General features: G+C 64.3%; 3 protein-coding genes across 6 annotated transcripts in view; 1 reads left to right on the forward strand and 2 right to left on the reverse strand.

Moving 5' to 3' along the window:
* Positions 1-4260, forward strand: part of IKZF3 (IKAROS family zinc finger 3) — a 38590-nt gene extending 34330 nt beyond the window's left edge. The window contains 2 exon segments of the mRNA XM_068167099.1: positions 1071-1513; positions 1515-4260. Of these exon segments, the coding sequence (XP_068023200.1) occupies positions 1071-1513; positions 1515-1778 (707 nt within the window). The 3' untranslated portion in view covers positions 1779-4260.
* A 1990-nt stretch (positions 4261-6250) lies between these two features.
* RDH8 (retinol dehydrogenase 8) lies at positions 6251-10455 on the reverse strand. 2 transcript variants are annotated; one of them, XM_068167025.1, is made up of 7 exons: positions 10339-10455; positions 10064-10225; positions 9323-9502; positions 9126-9219; positions 8824-9007; positions 7724-7927; positions 6251-6708 (listed from the first exon to the last, which is right to left on the reverse strand). In XM_068167025.1, exons 1-7 carry the CDS (start codon positions 10433-10435, stop codon positions 6682-6684), a joined length of 948 nt encoding a protein of 315 aa, XP_068023126.1. In that variant the 5' UTR covers positions 10436-10455; the 3' UTR covers positions 6251-6681. The 2 variants fall into 2 exon arrangements, with proteins under 2 accessions (XP_068023126.1, XP_068023125.1); XM_068167024.1 differs by lacking the exon at positions 6251-6708 and having other exon boundaries at positions 7520-7927.
* Positions 10456-10756: 301 nt separating this feature from the next.
* On the reverse strand, positions 10757-18418 carry GRB7 (growth factor receptor bound protein 7). Of its 3 annotated transcripts, none has more exons than XM_068166930.1 (15): positions 18373-18418; positions 15651-15804; positions 15384-15528; positions 14611-14767; positions 14373-14494; positions 14191-14265; positions 13574-13711; positions 13361-13471; positions 12990-13088; positions 12531-12611; positions 12325-12441; positions 12173-12233; positions 11988-12075; positions 11450-11543; positions 10757-11361 (listed from the first exon to the last, which is right to left on the reverse strand). In XM_068166930.1, exons 2-15 carry the CDS (start codon positions 15794-15796, stop codon positions 11215-11217), a joined length of 1581 nt encoding a protein of 526 aa, XP_068023031.1. In that variant the 5' UTR covers positions 15797-15804; positions 18373-18418; the 3' UTR covers positions 10757-11214. The 3 variants fall into 3 exon arrangements, with proteins under 3 accessions (XP_068023031.1, XP_068023032.1, XP_068023029.1); XM_068166931.1 differs by having other exon boundaries at positions 12173-12230; positions 14191-14268; XM_068166928.1 differs by having other exon boundaries at positions 14191-14268.
* Positions 18419-18780: the final 362 nt, after the last annotated feature.

The following is an 18780-nucleotide window of genomic DNA, read 5'->3' on the forward strand; positions in this document are numbered from 1 at the left end:
CTTCACACAGGAGAAGACAACCCAGGAGGTCACACACAGCCTGCTGTGACTCACAAAGCCTCCTCCAGGAGAGGGAAAGATGAGAATGAGTTGGAAATTAAAACACTTCCCCCACCCCCCAGAAAAAAAAAGGCAATAGAAGCAAAAAGAAGAGAGAGAGAGAGAGGGCAGCCCAAAGGATTGCCTCTGCAGACAGGGACTCAGCCCAGGAGTTAGGGATTCTTGAAAGCCCTCAGTCAAGACAGGAGGAGAGCTGAGAGGATGTAGCTGAGATCCTCCTCACATCCAGGAGAAGGTTGGATGGGCAGCAAATGGTTTTCTCTCTGCCAGGTACAGGGAGGAAATAAAACTGCAGCCCCAAAGGTACAGAAGGGCAACAAGAAGAAGGACTTGGAACTGCTGGAGAGGGTCCAGAGGAGGTCATGGAGATGATCAGAGGGCTTGAGAACCTCCTCTGTGGGGACAGGCTGAGGGAGTTGAGGTTGATGAGCTCTGGGGAGACCTTAGAGCAGCTTTTGTGGCTCCTGGTCAGGAGTGGCTGTCAGAAGGCAAGACACAGCCCCCCCCCGGGGGGTGGTCACTGAGCCTCTCACAGCTTTCTGGCCTTCCACTGTGATTGTGTCCTGGTGGTTTTCAAAGGCCCCATGACAACCCCAAATGACCCCTCCAGGCCTTAGTCAAAAGTCCCTCTCCAGCTCTCCTGGAGATACTGGAAGGCTGCTCTGAGGGCTCAAGACAAAAACAAAGCTACCCCTAACCCCCCCAAAAAGCTACTTGTGGGTGTCATAGAATCATGGAATGGTCTGGGCAGGAAGGGACCTCCAGAGCTCCTCCAGTCCAACCTCTCAGCAGTCAGCAGGGACGTTCTCAATCACATCAGGTCACCCAGAGGTTGAGCCTCACCTGGAATACCTCCAGGGACAGGACCTCAACCGCCTCCCTGGGCAACCTCTCGCAGTGCTCCAGCCTCATTTCTCATCCCTCTCTCCTTTCTGACTCGTGGAAAAGCCTTTGTGGAGCTTCAAGCCATCTCCTCCCACCCAGATGCCTCTCCTCTCCCTCCCTCGCAGGTGAGAAGCAGCAGAGCTTCGACGCTGGCTACGGCTCCCCCTCGCTGTACGAGAAGGAGAGCGAAGCCGTGCAGGGCCGGGTGATGGACCAAGCCATCAGCAACGCCATCACCTACCTGGGGGCCGAAGCCCTGCGCCCCCTGGTGCAGACGCCCCCGGCCCCCACCGCCGAGATGGTGCCAGTCATCAGCAGCCTCTACCCCCTGGCGCTCACCCGCGCCCAGGTGCCCAACGGCAGCGCGCAGGAGGCTGAGCGGAGCCACGGCCCCCCCGGGGACAGGAGCCTGGCCCCGGACAGAGGCTTCTCCCCCAGCCACAGCGGCCAAGACTCCACAGACACGGACAGCAACCACGAGGAGAGGCAGAGCCTCCCCTTCCCCCCGAGCCAGGCGGCCCCCGGCCAGCCCCGCAACGGCCTCCAGCCCCTGAGGGATTTCCCCAGGCCCCCCCCACGACCTCCTCCGTCCCTCCGCCCTCTGCCCCCGCGACGCCTTCAGGGTGGTCAACAAGGAGGGGGAGGCGCTGGGGGTGTACCGCTGCGAGCACTGCCGAGTGCTCTTCCTGGATTACGTGATGTTCACCATCCACATGGGCTGCCACGGCTTCCGCGACCCCTTCCAGTGCAACGTCTGCGGCTACCGCGGCCACGACCGCTACGAGTTCTCCTCTCACATCGCCCGCGGCGAGCACAGCCTCCTCCTCAAGTGAGCCTCAGCGCCTGCAGCCTCCTCCTCCAGGGAACCTGAGGACCAGAGAGTCATCTCCGAGGGAATGTGGGGACCTGCAGGGTCACCTTCATGTGAATTTAAACACCACAGGCTCGCCTTAAATTCAGTTTAAGGACCGCAGGGTCACCTTAAATCGAATTTAAGCACCACAGGGTCACCTTAAATCGAATTTAAGGACCACAGGGTCACCTTCAAGGGAATTGAAGGGCCATAGGGTCATCTTAAATCGAATTTAAGGACCTACATGGTCACCTTCAAGGGAATTTAAGGACCACAGGGTCATCTTAAAATCAAATTTAAGCACCACAGGGTCACCTTAAATCAAATCTAAGGACCACAGAGTCACCTTAAATCGAATTTAAGGACCACAGGGTCACCTTCAAGGGAATTGAAGGGCCACAGGGTCACCTTAAATCGAATTTAAGGACCACAGGGTCACCTTAAATCGAATTTGAGGACCACAGGGTCATCTTCAAGGGAATTGAAGGGCCACAGGGTCATCTGAAATCGAATTTAAGGACCTACATGGTCACCTCAAATCGAATCTAAGGACCATAGGGCCATCTGAAATCGAATTTAAGGACCACAGGGTCACCTTAAATCAAATCTAAGGACCACAGAGTCACCTTAAATCGAATTTAAGGACCACAGGGTCACCTTCAAGGGAATTGAAGGGCCACAGGGTCATCTTAAATCGAATTTGAGGACCACAGGGTCACCTTAAATCGAATTTAAGCACCACAGGGTCATCTTAAAATCAAATTTAAGCACCACAGGGTCACCTCAAATCGAATCTAAGGACCACAGGGTCACCTTAAGTTGAATTTGAGGACCACAGGGTCACCTTCAAGGGAGTTGAAGGACCACAGGGTCATCTTAAAATCAAATTTAAGCACCACAGGGTCACCTTAAATTGAATCTAAGGACCACAGGGTCACCTTAAATCGAATTTGAGGACCACAGGGTCGCCTTCAAGGGAATTGAAGGGCCACAGGGTCATCTGAAATCGAATTTAAGGACCTACATGGTCACCTCAAATCGAATCTAAGGACCATAGGGCCATCTGAAATCGAATTTAAGGACCACAGGGTCACCTTAAATCAAATCTAAGGACCACAGAGTCACCTTAAATCGAATTTAAGGACCACAGGGTCACCTTCAAGGGAATTGAAGGGCCACAGGGTCATCTTAAATCGAATTTGAGGACCACAGGGTCACCTTAAATCGAATTTAAGCACCACAGGGTCATCTTAAAATCAAATTTAAGCACCACAGGGTCACCTCAAATCGAATCTAAGGACCACAGGGTCACCTTAAGTTGAATTTGAGGACCACAGGGTCACCTTCAAGGGAGTTGAAGGACCACAGGGTCATCTTAAAATCAAATTTAAGCACCACAGGGTCACCTTAAATTGAATCTAAGGACCACAGGGTCACCTTAAATCGAATTTGAGGACCACAGGGTCGCCTTCAAGGGAATTGAAGGGCCACAGGGTCATCTGAAATCGAATTTAAGGACCCACATGGTCACCTCAAATCGAATCTAAGGACCATAGGGTCACCTTAAGTCGAATTTAAGGACCACAGGGTCACCTTAAATTGGATTTGAGGACCACAGGGTCACCTTAAATCAAATTCAAGGACCACAAGGTCATCTTAAAATCAAATTTAAGGACCACAGGGTCACCTTAAATCGAGTTTAAGGACCACAGGGTCACCTTCAAGGGAATTGAAGGGCCACAGGGTCATCTTAAATCGAATTTAAGGACCTACATGGTCACCTCAAATCGAATCTAAGGACCATAGGGTCATCTGCAATCGAATTTAAGCACCACAGGGTCACCTTAAATCGAATCTAAGGACCACAGGGTCACCTTAAATCGAATTTAAGGACCACAGGGTCATCTTAAAATCAAATCTAAGCACCACAGGGTCACCTTAAATCGAATCTAAGCACCACAGGGTCACCTTAAATCGAATTTAAGCACCACAGGGTCACCTTAAATCTAATTTGAGGACCACAGGGTCACCTTCAAGGGAATTTAAGGACCACTTCTTTCTTTTTTTTCCCCTTTTGAGGGCAAAAGCTTTGGTTTAGGTCCAAAACCCAAACCAGGGGGGTGACAGTGGTGGGATGTGAGGTGTTTATGGTTGGGGTTTTTTTTTGGGGGTGGGGATGGGGGTGGGGGAGGTTGGATTAGGATAATGAAATGTGAGGAGTGGTTTCTCTAGGCCACTTCTAAAGGAGGGGCACTTGGAGGTGACACTTTGGTACCTGTTGGGTGTTGGGGGTTTGTTTTGTAGCATCTGTGCCTGGCTGCTGGGGGTCAGTGGCACTGTGGGAAGTGGCCACAAGCAGAGAGCAGCTCTGATGCGAGCTCTGATGTTTGGTTTTGGGCTTGGTTGGTTGGTTTTGGGGAGTGAAAGTTCAGAGCCATCGAAGATGGTCTTCTATTTTTGAAGCTGCCTTTGTTTCTGTCATCTTTGCCTCCACAGGGCAGGTTTGGGGCACTGCTTGGGCAGAGGTAAGCAGGGAGAAGCTTTCCTAGCTGTGGCAACCCCAGCATGGTCTGGGGGTTGGAAGGGAACCTCTGGAGCTCACTCTGCTCCAGCAGGGCACCCACAGCAGCTTGCCCAGCAGCACAGTGCCCAGGGGGGATGGTGGAAGCTCTCCACACCAGGAGACTCCACAGCCTCCCTGGGCAGCTTGCTCCAGGCCTCCAGCAGCCTCACACCAAAGAAGTTTCTCCTCCTCCTCCTCAGCTGGAAGCTCCTGGAGTCCAGTTTGTGCCCCTTGCTCCTTGTCCTGTCCCTGGGCACCACTGAGCAGAGTCTGGCCCCAGTCCCTGGTGCTGGCTGGGACTGGGATGGAGCAGGGTGGGACTTGCTTGCCCCCCACGTGTCCAGACAGGCACAAAACCCCCTCCAGACCTCTGCCAGGAGCTGAGCTGCATCTCCACCAGCTCCTGTTTGGTCCAGCACCCAAAAGCCAGCAGTGCTGGAAGGGCAGAGTGGGTGAGGGAGGACTTGAGTCACTGCTGCCACCTCCTCCTTGTCCCAGTTCTCCAGCCCTTCACTGAGTCACCTCCTCTGCGCCGTCCCAGCAAGGACCCACCGGTGTCTCACAGCCCTCAGCGTGGGCTGGGTGGCTCTGACGGGCTCTCAGTGCCCCCCTAGGAAGGTGTGAGGTTCCCACTACCCCCAGAAACCGGGGGGGCCACAGCCTGAGTCCCCATGAGGTCACCTCAAGCGTTCCCAAGGCTGGCACCGCAGCCCCGGGGGTGCAGGTGGCAAAGCAGGGACGAAGCCCCAGCTGTCACCAGGGCACCATGACAGGGGGCAGCGGGTTCAGGTCACGCCTGGTGCCCTCCTCGCTGTGCCAGGAGGGAAGTGAAGCCTCCGGGGAGCTGCTCACTCCCAGCCTTTCCCACCGGAGGAGCTATTTCTGGCCCCACATTTGCATGGGACCCAGCCGGGACACCTGGGCTGCCAGCGGGGAGCAAGAGAGCGAGGAGAGGCCAGAAGCTGTCCCTGTGCTGTCCCCGGGGAAGGGAAAGTCCCCAAGTCCCCTCAGATATTTGTTTGCAGAAAAAGCTGCTCCTGACCCCCCCCCAAACACATCCCCCGGCAGAGCCTCCCCCCCCTCCCCAGCGAGGGCTGGGCTTGGGGCTGCTGCTCTGCCTTGGTGCTGCAGGAGCAGGGAGAGGTTCCTAGACTGGGGGTGATGCTCCCCAGCTGCAGGCACAGCCTAGCTGCCCCCCAACTGCTGGAGGGCCCCCCCCAGACTCCCCCCAGGCTATTGCAGCTCCCTTGGGTCCCCCCTCCTTTTGTCTGGGACCCCCCATTCCCGCCTCAGGCTTCGGTAAGCAGGGCTGAGGCCATCGCAGCACTGCTGCCCCAGGCCCCCCCTTGGGGACAATCCTGTCCTCCCCCCCCCCCCAGCTGCTTCCCCCCAGCAGCAGCCCCACTGCTGCTCCCCTGCAGGCCTGGGGACACCGTGGGACTGGAGGTGCCTGGGGGGGTCCTGTCCTCCCTCAGCCTCATTTCCCACGGCTGTGGCTTTGTGCTGGGGGAGCTGAGCTGCGGCCAGGGCCCCCCCCCTCGCCGGAGCTGGGTGCAACCCCCACCTTCGGCTCTGCCCCCCGGCGTGGAGAAAGTTAGTCAAGGCTGCAGAAACCGCAGTGGGGGGGAGGCTGTGTCCCTTTGATGTCACCCTGCAGGTCCCGCAGGTGCTGCGCCGTTGCCACAGCCCCGCTGCCGTCGGCCCCAGCGGCGCTGTGCCCTGCGCTCCGGCGGCACGGGGAGGGGGAGGGACAAGGTGAAAATATTTCCTTTCCTCCCCCCCCTCCTGCCCACCCTCCTTCCCTCCCCACCGCTAACCCCATCCTGTCCCCAAGGTGCCTGGAGCCAGCCCGGCCGGGGAGCTGCCGTGCATGGCACAGGCTGGGGCACGGTGCTGCAGCCACGCGTGGGGCTGGGGGGCCCCCGGCAGGGGTTTAAGGGGGCCTGAGGGTCTTGGCAGGGACTTTGGGGAGGGCTATAGTGAGGGCTCTGTATCCCTGCCCCAGGGGCATCCCTTCCCCTCCATCCGAGACTCGGGGGGCGGGCACGGGAGGGACTTTTGGCAGGGATTTGTAGAGGAGGGAGGAGGAGGAGCAGCAGCAGCAGAGGATTGAAGCTGGGAGAGAGGAGATTGAGAAGAAATTCTTGAGAGTGAGGGTGGAACAGCTTGCCCGGGGGGGGGGGCTGTGGATGCCCTCTGCCTGGCACGACGAGGCCTTGAGCACCCTGGGCTGGTGGGAGGTGTCCCTGGCCACGGCAGGGGGCTTGGAGCAGGATGATCTCGAAGGTCCCTTCCAACCCTTCAGCAGGGCCTCCTGGGCTCACCGGGAAGCTCCTTGGGAAGGTTTCTGAGAAACGGCCCCGTGGGGTTGAATCATCCTGGGCCTCCCTGTGGTTTCCCCTGCTCATACCCCCCACACCCCCCCCAGCTGCAGTCACACCAGGCACCCACACACCAGCACCCTGCACCCAGTCCCCCATGCACCCCCCCAGGCTGGAGGGAAGCCCCTGGGGCAGCACAAGGTTCTGGAGTCCCCCCTGCTGACACCTCTGCTCCTGGTGCCTGCCCTGCATGCACCCAGCACCCACCCAGCACCATGCACCCAGCACCCTGCGCCCAGCCCTCGACATGCAACCCACCCGCACCCCTCCAGCCCCTTGGCACCCCCAGTGCACCCCCTGAACACGCCCCACACTCTTTGCAGCATCCCTGGCAGGGGAGGGGATGGACACCGGCCCTGCCAGCACCCCTGGCAGGGGAGGAGACAGACGTTGGCACTTCAGGGCATGGTTAGGTGGGCACAGGCAGTGGTGTTGGTTGGTGCTCAGACTTGGTGACCTTGGAGACCTCTCCCAGCCTTAACCATTCTGTGCCTCCCACCACTTCCTGCCCCCTCTGCCCCCTGAGGGGCTCAGTGCCAGAGCTGGGGTGACAGAATCCACCCCGCTGAGCCCTCCCCACCGCGGGGGGCATCACCAACACTGCTGGCAGGTGGCCGGGAGAGCACCTTTGGGTGCAATGAGTTGGGGGGGGTGGGGGGGCACTGGGTGCCTCCAGGGAGCAGGAGGCAGGCGGGGGGGGGGGTGGGCAAGTGCCAGCCCTTGCCAACCCCGTCACGGCCACTGCGCTCTCGGAGGAAGCCTCTCTGCGGGGTTAAAAATACCTCTGCCCACTTTAATGCGGCGGCGGCGGCGCCGGGGTCGGGGGGGAGGCTGTTTGGGTGGGGTGGGAGCAGGAAGCGAAACCCCAGCTGGGTCCCAGCCCTGCTCACCCCCCAGGCTGGGGGGAATGGGGGGGGACGGTGGGGGCGGGGGGCGGAGGGGAGGCTATTTGAAGCCCAGCAGGCGAGCTCCTGCCTTCACCTTCTGAGCCTTCCAGCGCAGCAGGCGCAGGGCGCGCAGCCCGAGGCGCAGCACCGCGCCGTACTTGAACACCAGCTTGGAGAAGGCTGCGGTCAGCAGGGCCCCGCTGGGGTCTGCCTGCTTCAGGGCTGCCAGCGGCGTGTAGGCTGCGTTGGTCTGGTGCCGGAAGGGTGGCTTGGCCGCCTCGATCACCCGCAGCGTGTGCTGCACCGGGACACACACACACACACCCCCCCACGGCACTGTCCCCTTCTTGTCCCCTTCCTGGCCCAGTCCTACCGCCAGCTCCTGCTCCTCATCCCCAGCCCAGCCTCATTTCCCTGCTCCATCCCCATCCTCCTTTCCATCCCATCTCATCCTGTCCATGTTCCCATCTCCTCCCCATTCCAATTCTATCCCCGTTCCCATCTCTATTCCCATCCCATCTTCTTGTTCCCATCCTCGTCCTCATTTCCATTCCATTCTCAACCTTCTCCCATCCCCTTTCCATCCCCAGCCCCATTCCCATCCCATCCTATTCCCATTCCCATCCTGTCTCCTTGCCATGCCTGTTCCATCTCCACCCCTATCCCATCTCTTTCCCATTCCCATCTTATCCCCATCCTCGTTTCCATTTCATCCTTATCCCATCTCCTTCCCATTCCCATTTTACCTCCATGCCCAGCCCCATCCCATCCCTTTTCCATCCTACCTGCAGCCCCCCCCAACCCTATTCCCACCCTATCCCTATCCCCAACCCTTTCATATCCTATCCCTCTCTCCAGCCCACCACATCCCCATCCCATCCCATCCCTGCTCCCAGCCAGGCTCTGCCCCACCAGGATGGACCTCGGAGGGAAGGATCTGCCAAGACAGGATCCCTGTCCTGCCGCTGGGGTCCTTGCTCTTCCTTGGAGCTTTTCTAGACCCTCCCAGCCCAGCCCAGCTCAGCCCAGCTCAGCCCAGCCCAGCCCAGCCCAGCCCAGCCCAGCTCAGCCCAGCCCAGCCCAGCCCAGCCCAGCCCAGCTCAGCCCAGCCCAGCCCAGCCCAGCCCAGCCAGGGGGCGGAAAGGGGAAGAGGGCAGCCCCCAGGCCCGGCAGGGCCACGCCCCTGCCTGTCACCTCGGCGATGTCCTCGGGGGTCTGTCCCAGGCTGGCAAAGACATCCTTGGAGTTCCTGAGGTAGACGTTGGTGAAGATGTCAGCGGTCTCGGGGTCCGTCCGCGAGTAGTCTGCGCGCTCCGCCTCCTCGTACAGCTTGGTCTCGAACTCCGTCGTCACCGGCCCCGGCTCCACCAGGCTGATCCTGCCCGGGGATGGGGTGCTGGGGACCCCAGCACCCCCCTGAACCCCTCCGCCCCTTGGGGATGGTGGGGGGTGGGGGCGTGTGTGCGCCAAGCTGGCCCCCAGCCCCTGGCACTCACGCCACGTTGAAGCGCAGCGCCTGCACCACCAGGCTCTCGCAGAACCCTTCCACCGCGAACTTGGAGGCTGCGTAGATGTCGTTGAAGACGATGCCTGGGGGGGGGGTTGGGGTAGGGGGTAAGGGGGGCGTCCTGGTCAAGGTATGGTGCCAAGGTTGGTCCCACCAGGGCACCCTGCCTGCCCCCCAGCCCCTTACCCTGCAGGCCCATGATGCTGCTGATGACCACGATGTGGCCCCCGCGGCGCTGCTTCATGTCGGGCAGCACCTCCTTCACCAGCCGGACGAGGCCGAAGAAGTTGGTGTCCATCAGGCTCTGCATGGCTGCCAGGCTCTGGCACTCCAGGGGACCAGCCATGCCCACCCCAGCGTTGCTGACTGGGGGTGCTGGGCATCAGTGGGGCATCCGGGAGCTCCCCGTACCCAGCGCACTGCAGGTCCCTGCTGTCCGGAGGGTCCCTGGTGCAGGGTGCCCCTGGCATGCAGGAGGGTTCCCAGCATGGGATGACCTCAGTGTGGAGGGTCCCTAGTGCAAGGTGCCCCTGGCATGCAGGAAGGTGCCCAGAGGGTGCCCAGCACGGGATGCTCTCAGTGTGGAGGGTCCCTGGTGCATGGTGTCCCCGGCACAGAAGGTCCTCAGTGCACAGAGAGTGCACCCTGGTACAGGGTGCCCTTGGCACGGAGGGTCCCTGGTGCCCAGGGAGTCATGGAGGTATCAGCATTGGGTACACAAAGGGTCCCTGGCACATGGACTATCCCCACGTCCACCCAGGGTGCCCTGAGGATCCCTGGCACAGAGGGTCCCCAGCATGGGACAGGCTTGGCACGGGTGGTCCCCAGCGCACAGCTTGGTGCCGGTACAGAGTGTGCCCAGCAGGGAGGGTGCCCAGCACGGAGCACCAGGGGTACGTGGTGGGAGAGAGGGGTGCCAGGGCTCACCCAGGACGTCGACGTGGCGCCCGGGGATGCTGTCGAGGCAGGCCCGGATGGAGCTCTCGTCACACACATCCAGCTGCTTGATCTCCAGCGTCCTGCCCAGCGCCGGCCCCGCCGCCGCCGCCAGGGCCCCGCTCCTGCCCACGTTCCTCATGGTGGCAATGACTGAGGGCGGGGGGCGGGGGGGGGGGCACAGACCCGGCTCAGCCTCACCCCGGGGTATCCCCTGGGAACCGGGGGAGGCGTCGGGGGGGGACTCCTCTGCGCCCCCTGCTCACCTCGGAAGCGCTGCTGCTTGTCCCGTGCCAGCCGCACAGCCAGTGCCAGCCCGATGCCAGAGGAGCAGCCGGTGATCAGCACTGTCTTGGGCGCCATGGCACAGCCAGGGCCCTGCTCCCCTGCCCCCTGCCTTTAATAGCAGCTGGCCCTGCCCTGGCCCCCCCAAATCCCAGCCCTTAATCCCCCCCCCCCCCCCCCCCCCCCCCCAATTAATCTCCTCCCGGGGATTTGCTGGCAGCCCCGTGGCCGAGCCACACGTGGTGCCCAGGGCACACAGAGGGCCCTTTGTGCCAGACCTGGGGCACGGTGGGGACACGGCAGGACGTGGGGAGGCTGCCAGCTGCGTGCCCGCAGGGGGCTGTGAGGATGGACCCCCCCCCCCCAGCACCCCAAGTTTCCCCTGAGAGGAGGCAAGGCTCTGCAAAAATAACTTTTATTGTCACTGGTATAAAACAAGTCACAGTTCAACTGGCCTGGGGGGGACGTGGGGGCACAGCGCTGGTGGGTGCCCCCCTCACCCCCTCCCACCACCCCACTCCAGAGCCTGGGGGACCCCCAAGCCCTCCTGGCCTGGGGGGTGAGGAGTGCCAGGGCCCCAGGGGGTCGCTTAGGGACATTCGGGGCTGGCATTGCAGGAGGGGGGGAGAAAGTGCTTGAGTGGGGGGGGTTGTCCTCGGTGGCGCTGGCACCATGGGACCCCGCGGGCAGAGCTGGCAGCGGGGAGGGGGTGGCAGAGGAGTTGCCCTTGCCCCTCGGGTGCGCTGCGCCCAGCCGGCCCCCGTCCTGCCGTGCCACGCCGGGCTGGCCCAAACCGTGCCGGCGGCGCCGGCCCGGGCCGAGCTGTGCCATCTGGGTGGTGCCAGGCGGTGCCAGGCTCAGAGGGCCACGCAGGTGCAGTAGTGGCGCAGCTTGCAGGGCAGGATGCCGCGGTTGATCTGGTGGAACTCCACCAGCTGGATCAGGTCGGCGAAGCGCGTCTGCCCGTCATCCATGGTGAAGTAAAGCCTCCCCTCCTCCTCGCTCTGCCAGGGCACACGGGTCAGGGCCTCCCCCCGCCCTGGCACCCCCTGCCACCCAAGCGGCACCCCTCCCTCCCCCGCTGGCACTCACCGGCAGGATCAGGTAGTGCTTGATTCGCTGCAGGTGGCACAGGGACAGGACGAAGCCCTTGGGGTTCCTCTGGCTCTCTCGCACCAGGAAGACCCTGCCAGACCCGGGGGGGGTCACTGCTGAGCCCCGGGCACCCTTTGCCACTCTGTGCCAGCCCCCGGGATCCTAAGAGCCCCTCCCATCCCCCCAAACTGGTGAGGTCCTGAACCCTCTGGGAGACCTCTACCTCCCTGGGAGCCCTCAGGGGCTCACTCTGCCCCAGCCCCCTGAATCCCAGCCCCCTGAGGGCTGCAGATCCTCTGCAAACCCTTGGGGGTCCCAACCCCCTCCCCCCCCGGAATCCCACCCCCTGCCCTGGCAACTCTACCTCGATCCCTGCAGGCATCCTGCAGCACCCCAGGGGCTACAGGGCTCCATCCCCTGGGGTCACGTCAATTCCACGGGTTCTGTGCCACCCCACGAGCCTCAGAGACCCCCAGTAACCCCCCGCTGTCATCCCCAGGGACCCCCAGCACCCCCTGCCCCCAGGGTCCCATACCCATCCACCAGCCCCTGGCGGCCGATGAGCTGCTGGGTGTCCTCCCGGGAGATGCGGCCATGGAACCAGGGCTGGGTGCGGTGGATGGCTGCGGGGAGAGGGGCGTCAGGCTCGATGGGGGAGACCCCCCCCGAGGGCAGGGGACCCCCAACCCACCCCTGGCACAGCTGGCAGTGCCCCCTCACCGGCGCTGAGCGGGGAGCTGTGGCAGGCGGCGGGCAGGCTGTAGCGGTGAGTTGTCTTCTTCTGGCCGTGCAGAGCAAGGAGCAGGCGTCAGGGTGGGTTCAAGGGGACCCCCACCTTGCAGCCCCCCCCCCATAAAAAAGCCCCAGCTCACCCTCCAGGCCTGAGCCTCCTCCAAGGCCACTGTCAGCACCTCGTTGGGGTTCTCTATCACCCTGCCTGTGCACCCCGAGAAGTCCATGGCCACCAGCGCGTTGTCCGAGACGCTCCGCTGGGCGGGGGGGGGGGGAGCAAGGGGTGACCTGGGGGTCCCCAGGGATGGGGGCTGCTTGGGGGGGGGGGGGGGGGGGCAGCACTCACCAGGGGTGTGGGGCCGATCCAGGAGGGCTGGCTGAGCCGTGCCTGTGCTTGCTGGTAGTTGCGGTAGAGCTGCATTCCGTACTGCGGGGGGCAGCCTGCTGAGCTGGGGGGGCCCCATGGGGCCTCTGTGCCACGGGGTGGGGAGGGGGCACCCGGCTGGCATGGGGATGGGGACCTCCACATCCACTCAGCGTGGTGATGGGGACTTCCACATGCACCCAGCATGGGATGGGGACAACCATCCTGCATCTCTTCTAGCACTGGGATGGGGACATCCTCCCAGCATCCTCCCAGCATCCCCCCAGCAACCCCCCAGCATCTCCCCAGCATCCCCCCAGCATCCCCCCAGCATCTCCCCAGTATCCCCCTGTTGTCTGCACAGGATCCCTCCAGCACTCCTCCAGGACGCCCCCCTAGTGCCCCCTCCCCAGCGCCCCCCAGTATGGAGCCTGGGCTCACCTTGAAGAGGCGGAAAGCAGCCATCCAGCAGCTCCTGCTCTGCTCATCCTCGCTGCAGAGCAGCTTCAGCCCCTTCACTCCACTCCTCACCTTGTAGGGCTGTGGGGAGCACAGGGCATCATGAAGCCATCATGGGGCAGCCCCAGGTGGGCAGAGAGCCCTCAGCAAGGAGCAGGACCCCCAGCCAGGCAGGGACATGCTTGGATGCCCAGGGAGGCTGTGGCTGCCTCCTCCCTGGAGGTGTTCCAGGCCAGGCTGGATGAGGGCCTGAGCAACCTGGGCTGGTGGGAGGTGTCCCTGCCCATGGCAGGGGGTTGGGACTAGCTGATCCTGATGGTTCCTTCCCATCCAACCCATTCCCTGAAGCCCACCTTGATGCAGAAGCCAAACTCTGTGGGGGTCCCATAGTGCTTCTTGCCCTGTGTCACGTAGTAGATGTTGGACTCAGTGAGGTCAGCGAAGTACTGGAGGTGCCGGGGGTCCTGGGGCAGGGGAGAGGTGGGGAGGGGGAGGGGGGAACACACACATCAGAGCTGGTGCCACGGCAGCCCCCACCTGCAGCCAAGCTCCCACCTGCAGCTCACCTTGGAGGTGCCTTTGGTGGAGTAGTAGAGCCCCGAGCGGCGCAGGGAGAAGTAGAAACGCTTCCAGACCTTGCGGCCAGCCTCCCGCAGCTGCAGGAAGCCCTGCACCTCGGGGCAGCTCCCCGAGTTGAGGAAGTTCTGAGGGGGGAGAGGAAGGCTGAGGGGCACAGTCAGGTGCCCCTGGCACAGCAGAGTCCCCCTGGCACAGCTGGGACCCCATGGCACAGCCGGGACCCCATGGCACAGCCGAGTCCCCGTGGCATGGTGAGGTCCCCATAGCACAGCAGGATCCCCACGGCACAGTAAGGTCCCCACGGCATGGTGGGATCCCCATGGCAGCCCCGTGAGGTCACCATGGCACAACAGGGCTCCCATGGCACGCCAGGATCCTCATGGCAAGGCAGGGAACCCATGGCACAAGAGAGTCCCCGTGACACTGTGAGGTCTCCACAGCGCTGCAGGGCACCCAGGGCATGGCAGGATCCCCGTGGTGCAGTGAGGTGCCCATGGCACAACGGGGTCCCCCCGGCGTCCACATGGAAGAGCAGGGCCCCCATGGCACACTGAGGTCCCCATGGCACACTGAGGTCCCCGTGGCACATCTGGTGGCCCCGTACCTGGATGAGCTCGGAGTGTGCCATGCTCTTATTCGCCTCCAGGCAGCTGGACACCATCACCTCGGGGAAAAGGGACTGCTGGGAGGGGAGGGAGGACAGAAGGGGTTAGGGGAGACCCGTGGGGTGCTCAGGGTGCCCACGGGGTGCCCAGGGTGCACACCCGCGCCGGGGTGGCCTCGTACCGCGTTGCTCTTGAACAGTTCGTACTTGGCGAAGTTCTTGCGGAACACAAAGCGGCTGTCGGCGCCCGGGGGCCAGGAGCTCTGCACCTCCACCACCGATTCGTGGTCCTCCAGGCACCGCTCTGCGCGGGGACAGGGCTCAGCGGGGCGCCCGGGGAGGGGGGGGGGGCGCCCGGTGCCGCGCCGGGCCGGGCCGGGCCGCGCCGTGCCGCGCCGCGCCTCGGTGCCAGCAGCTCACCCAGGGCCAGGTGCTGGTGCAGCTCCACCAGTGCCCAGCTGTGGTCCTGCAGCGCCCGCGTCCTCCGCACCAGGGTCTCGCAGAGCTGCCGAGCCGTGGTGCCAGCCGACACCTCCAGCGAGCGGCAGGCGCCGTCCTCGCCGAACACCTTCACCACCTGCCGGCGGGGAGGCCACCGCTGTCCCCAGCCCGTCCCGGCCCCGTCCGGTCCCACCCCTGGGAGTCCTCGGCTCCGTCCCTCCTCGCCCACCCTGGCTGTGCCAGAGAGGCTGTGCCAGGGTGACGCAGTGGCACAGCCCTGCCACCCACCTGCCAGCCCATCCCCACGACCTCGGGTGACCCCAGCTGTGGGGGTGATGATGGTGTGGGGACACCAGGTGTCCCTGAGCTTGGGGACAAGGGGTCCAGGGCCACCAGGGTTAGGCAAGCAAAGGGACCAGGGCCACCGGCTTGAGGGGATAGGGTCCTAGGTCCACCAGCGTTAAGAAACAGGGTCCCAGGACTACCAGATTTAAGGGCTGGGGTCCCAGGGCCAGCAGGACTGTGGGGCAGGGGACTGGGGGGGATTCTGAAGCTCTGGGATGGGGTCCCTGGGCCACCAAGGCTGTAAGGGGATCATGACCAGGATAGGGCTACGGGAAGGGGTCCCAGGGTCACCAGGGCTGCAGGACATGGCCCCAAGGCCACCAGAGCTGTTGGGTAGGGTTCCTAGAGCCCCCAGGAGCCAAGCACCTCCCTCCCCCCTATCTCCAGCCTGTTGCCCCCAGACTCACGTGGGAGACACCTTCCCGGGGGGGTCCCTGGCCCAGGGCCGGGCTGCTGAGGATGGGTGAGTTGGAGGGGCTGCAGAGCTCGGGGAAGGGGTTGGGGATGCTGGGCAGCGACGAGGCTCGAGGCTCCTCTTCTGCCAGCTGCCGGCTGCAGGCACACAGGGGCTGAGCACCCACGGACCGCCCAGCGCCACCTCCTGCACCCCCAACCCCACTGGACCATCACCCCCCCAGCCTCCTCGAGAGACCATTGCCCCCCGCCCCACGCACCTGCAGCCGTGGATGAAGAGGGGCTGGGAGCGCTTGACCTCGGGGGGACCCTCGCCCCCATCCCGCTCGCTGGGGACCCCCTCCTGCTCCACACCGTCCGGCCCGGGGGGCTCCCGGGGGCAGCTCGGCTGAGCCCCCCCGTCCATGGCATCATCTGGGGGGAAGAGAGCAGGGCCTGCCTGGCACAAGGCTCTGGGTCCTCATCTGCAGGGCAGCCCCCACGGGGCACAGCGCCCGGCGCCGGCTCCACACGCTGCAGGCAGCCGGTGCCAGGCTGCTGCCAGGTGCTGCCCACCCTTGGCACCCATCCCGGTGGTGTTTTGCCGGCGCCCAGACAAGTGGTGAGTCAGCGCGGGACGAGGTGACTCAGCACCACCTGCCCCTGGCACCCTGCACCCTGCGGGTGTCCGGATGAGCCTCACCAAGCTGGGGAAGATGAGTTGGGCTGAGTTCAAACTGGGCCAAAAAGAACTGGGCTGAGCTGTGCCAGGCTGAGCTGTGCCAGGCTGAGCTTTGCCAGGCTGAGCTTTGCTGGGCTGAGATGTAGCAGGCTGAGCCGTGCCAGGCTGAGCTCTGCTGGGCAGAGCCGTGCCAGGCTGAGCTCTGCCGGGCTGAGCTGTGCCAGGCTGAGCTCTGCCGGGCTGAGCCCTGCCGGGCCGAGCCGTGCCAGGCTGAGCTCTGCTGGGCAGAGCCGTGCCAGGCTGAGCTCTGCCGGGCTGAGCCGTGCAAGGCTGAGCGCCGCCGGGCTGAGCCGTGCCAGGCTGAGCTCTGCTGGGCAGAGCTGTGCCAGGCTGAGCGCCGCCGGGCTGAGCCGTGCCATGCCGAGCACGGCGCCGGCGGGAGCAGGAAGCGGAGCACGGCGGTGGCCCAGCCCAGACACCTCCTCGGGTCCGGCCAAACCAGTTCTGGCAGCCGCTCCCAGCTCCACCTCACCACGCTGGCATCCGGACCGGGGCGGCCGCGTTGGGAGGCCGGGGGCGAGGGAGCCGGTGCCCGCGCCCGCCGTGGGAACGGCCCCGAGCCCATCCACCGGGCACAGGCCCCCGCGCTGCACCCTGCGCCTCCACCCAGCCGCTGCTGCCAGCACCCACACGGTGCCACCGCGCTGGGGGGGGCGGGGGGGGGGGGGCTGCGGGCACCGACCAGCACTCCCGTGCCAGCCCCAAACTGATACACAACAGGAGCCAGCCCTGCCGTGGCACAGCGTGGCACAGCTTGGCACGGCTCGGTACAGCTCAGCGCAGCTTGGTGTGGCTCAGCTCCATTCGGTGCAGCTCAGCACACCTTGACACTGCTGGGCACAGCTGGGCACAGCTTGGCACGGCTGGGCACCGTTAGGCACGGCCTGGGCACCGCTTGGCACCGCTAGGCACGGCTGGGCACAGCCAGCTCCAGTGCCAGGCTGGCGTGGGGCTGCCTGGCACGTGGCACACGTAACGCAGGCGTGGCCACGGCCGTGGCACTGCCGGTGGCACTGCCGGTGGCACTGGGCGGTCACGGGCACAGCCACGTGGGGCCCCACCGCTGCCGGGGTGCCACACGGGGCCAGGTTAATCATTCACCCTGCGCCCAGCCCCGGGCCTGGCCCTGTCCTGCGGCCAGCTCCGGGTCCAAGTCCATGGCCAGGCAGCACTGATGCCATCATGCCACTGCCACCACCGTCCCCAGCCCACCCCCGGCTGTGCCGCCTCCCTGCCCCACCGGTTCGGAGCCTCTGCTCCCACCAGAGGGGCTGGGCTGGGGTCTCCCTGCCTGGCCAGGCCCTAGGGTGACACAGGGGCACCGGGGGGGGCACCAGGGGTCATGTGGGGTGATGCTGCTCGTGGTGGGACACGCTGCAGGGCCAGCCCAGGGGACACGGGAGGGGATGTGACAGGTGGGGACCCCACGAGGCCCTGGGGCAGTGGCACAGCCCTGGCACCCACCTGCCAGCCCATCGTGGTGGCCTCGGGTCACCCCGATGCCAGCCCTGGCCTGCTGGCTGTGGCAGGGCACTGACAGGGTGGTGATGATGGGGGGGGGACACACACCAAGTGTCCCTGGGGGCTGGTGGCTATGGGGCACCAGGGTTATGGGCTGGGGGCCTGGAGGGTGTTGGAGGTATAGAGCTGGGCACCAGGGCCACCAGGGCTATGGAGCAGGGCAGCCAGGGCCACCAGGTTTAGGTGACAGGGTCCCAAGACCACCAAGTTTAAGGGATGGGGTCCCAGGGCCAGCAGAACTGTGGGGCAGGGGGGCTGGGGGATTTTGAGGCTCTGGGGTGAGGTTCCAGGGCCACCAGGGCTAGAGAGGAGGAGGGACTGGGGGCCACCAGGGTTAAGGGACAGGTTCCCAGGGCCACCAGAGCTGTAGGGCAAGGGTTGCCAGGGCCACCAGGGCTAAGGGGCACAGCGCCAGGGCTACCAGAGCTATGAGGCAGGGTCCCAGCACCCCCATCTGTGGGCAGGGGGCCCGGTGGGTGCCTGGGTGGTGGGACAGGGCTGCCAGACCCCCGGGGGCTGCAGGGCTGGAGGCATGGAGGCTGTAGAAGCAGCGAGGCTGTGCCGGGGAGGCAGAGGAGGAGGAAGAGCCGGGAGGAAGGTGGGAAGGAAGGGACAGGGGTACAGCTTGGAGGGGGGGGGATTTAGGGGGCTGGGGCGATGCTGGTGGGGTGAGGTTGACATCCAGGGAGGGCCAGCGGCCCCACGGCGCAGGGGGGCCCCCACCCCAGCCCCGGTCCTACCTGCGGGCGCCCGCCGCGTCCTGCCACCCTCCCGCCGGACCGGGGATTCCTGTTCTCCCTTGGCTTTATCTACCTGCGCCAGCTCCCGCCCCCGCCTGACATCATCCCCCTGGGGGCCGCCCGCCCGGCTCCCGGCTCCCGGGCCCCCACGCCACCCAGGGGTGCCCCCCTCCAGCCCCTCGGCCCCAGCGTGGGGCATCCAGCCTGGCCCTGTGCCAGCGGGAATGGTCCCGGCCCCCCCCCCCTGCCCCCCGCCCCCCAACCCCTCATCCCAGACCCCGCAGCACTGATGGGGAGTTTCCCACAATGCACTGGAGGTGACCCCAGGAGCAGCTAAGGTGGGGGGGCGGGGGGGGGGGGGGGAAGAGTTGGGGGGAGTCAGGAAATGAGGAGGGGGGGAGAGGGTGC

The sequence above is a fragment of the Melanerpes formicivorus genome, unplaced genomic scaffold (assembly GCF_026170545.1).
Source record: "Melanerpes formicivorus ecotype bairdi unplaced genomic scaffold, bMelFor1.0.p_v2 SCAF_112, whole genome shotgun sequence".
Taxonomy (NCBI): Eukaryota; Metazoa; Chordata; class Aves; order Piciformes; family Picidae; genus Melanerpes; species Melanerpes formicivorus.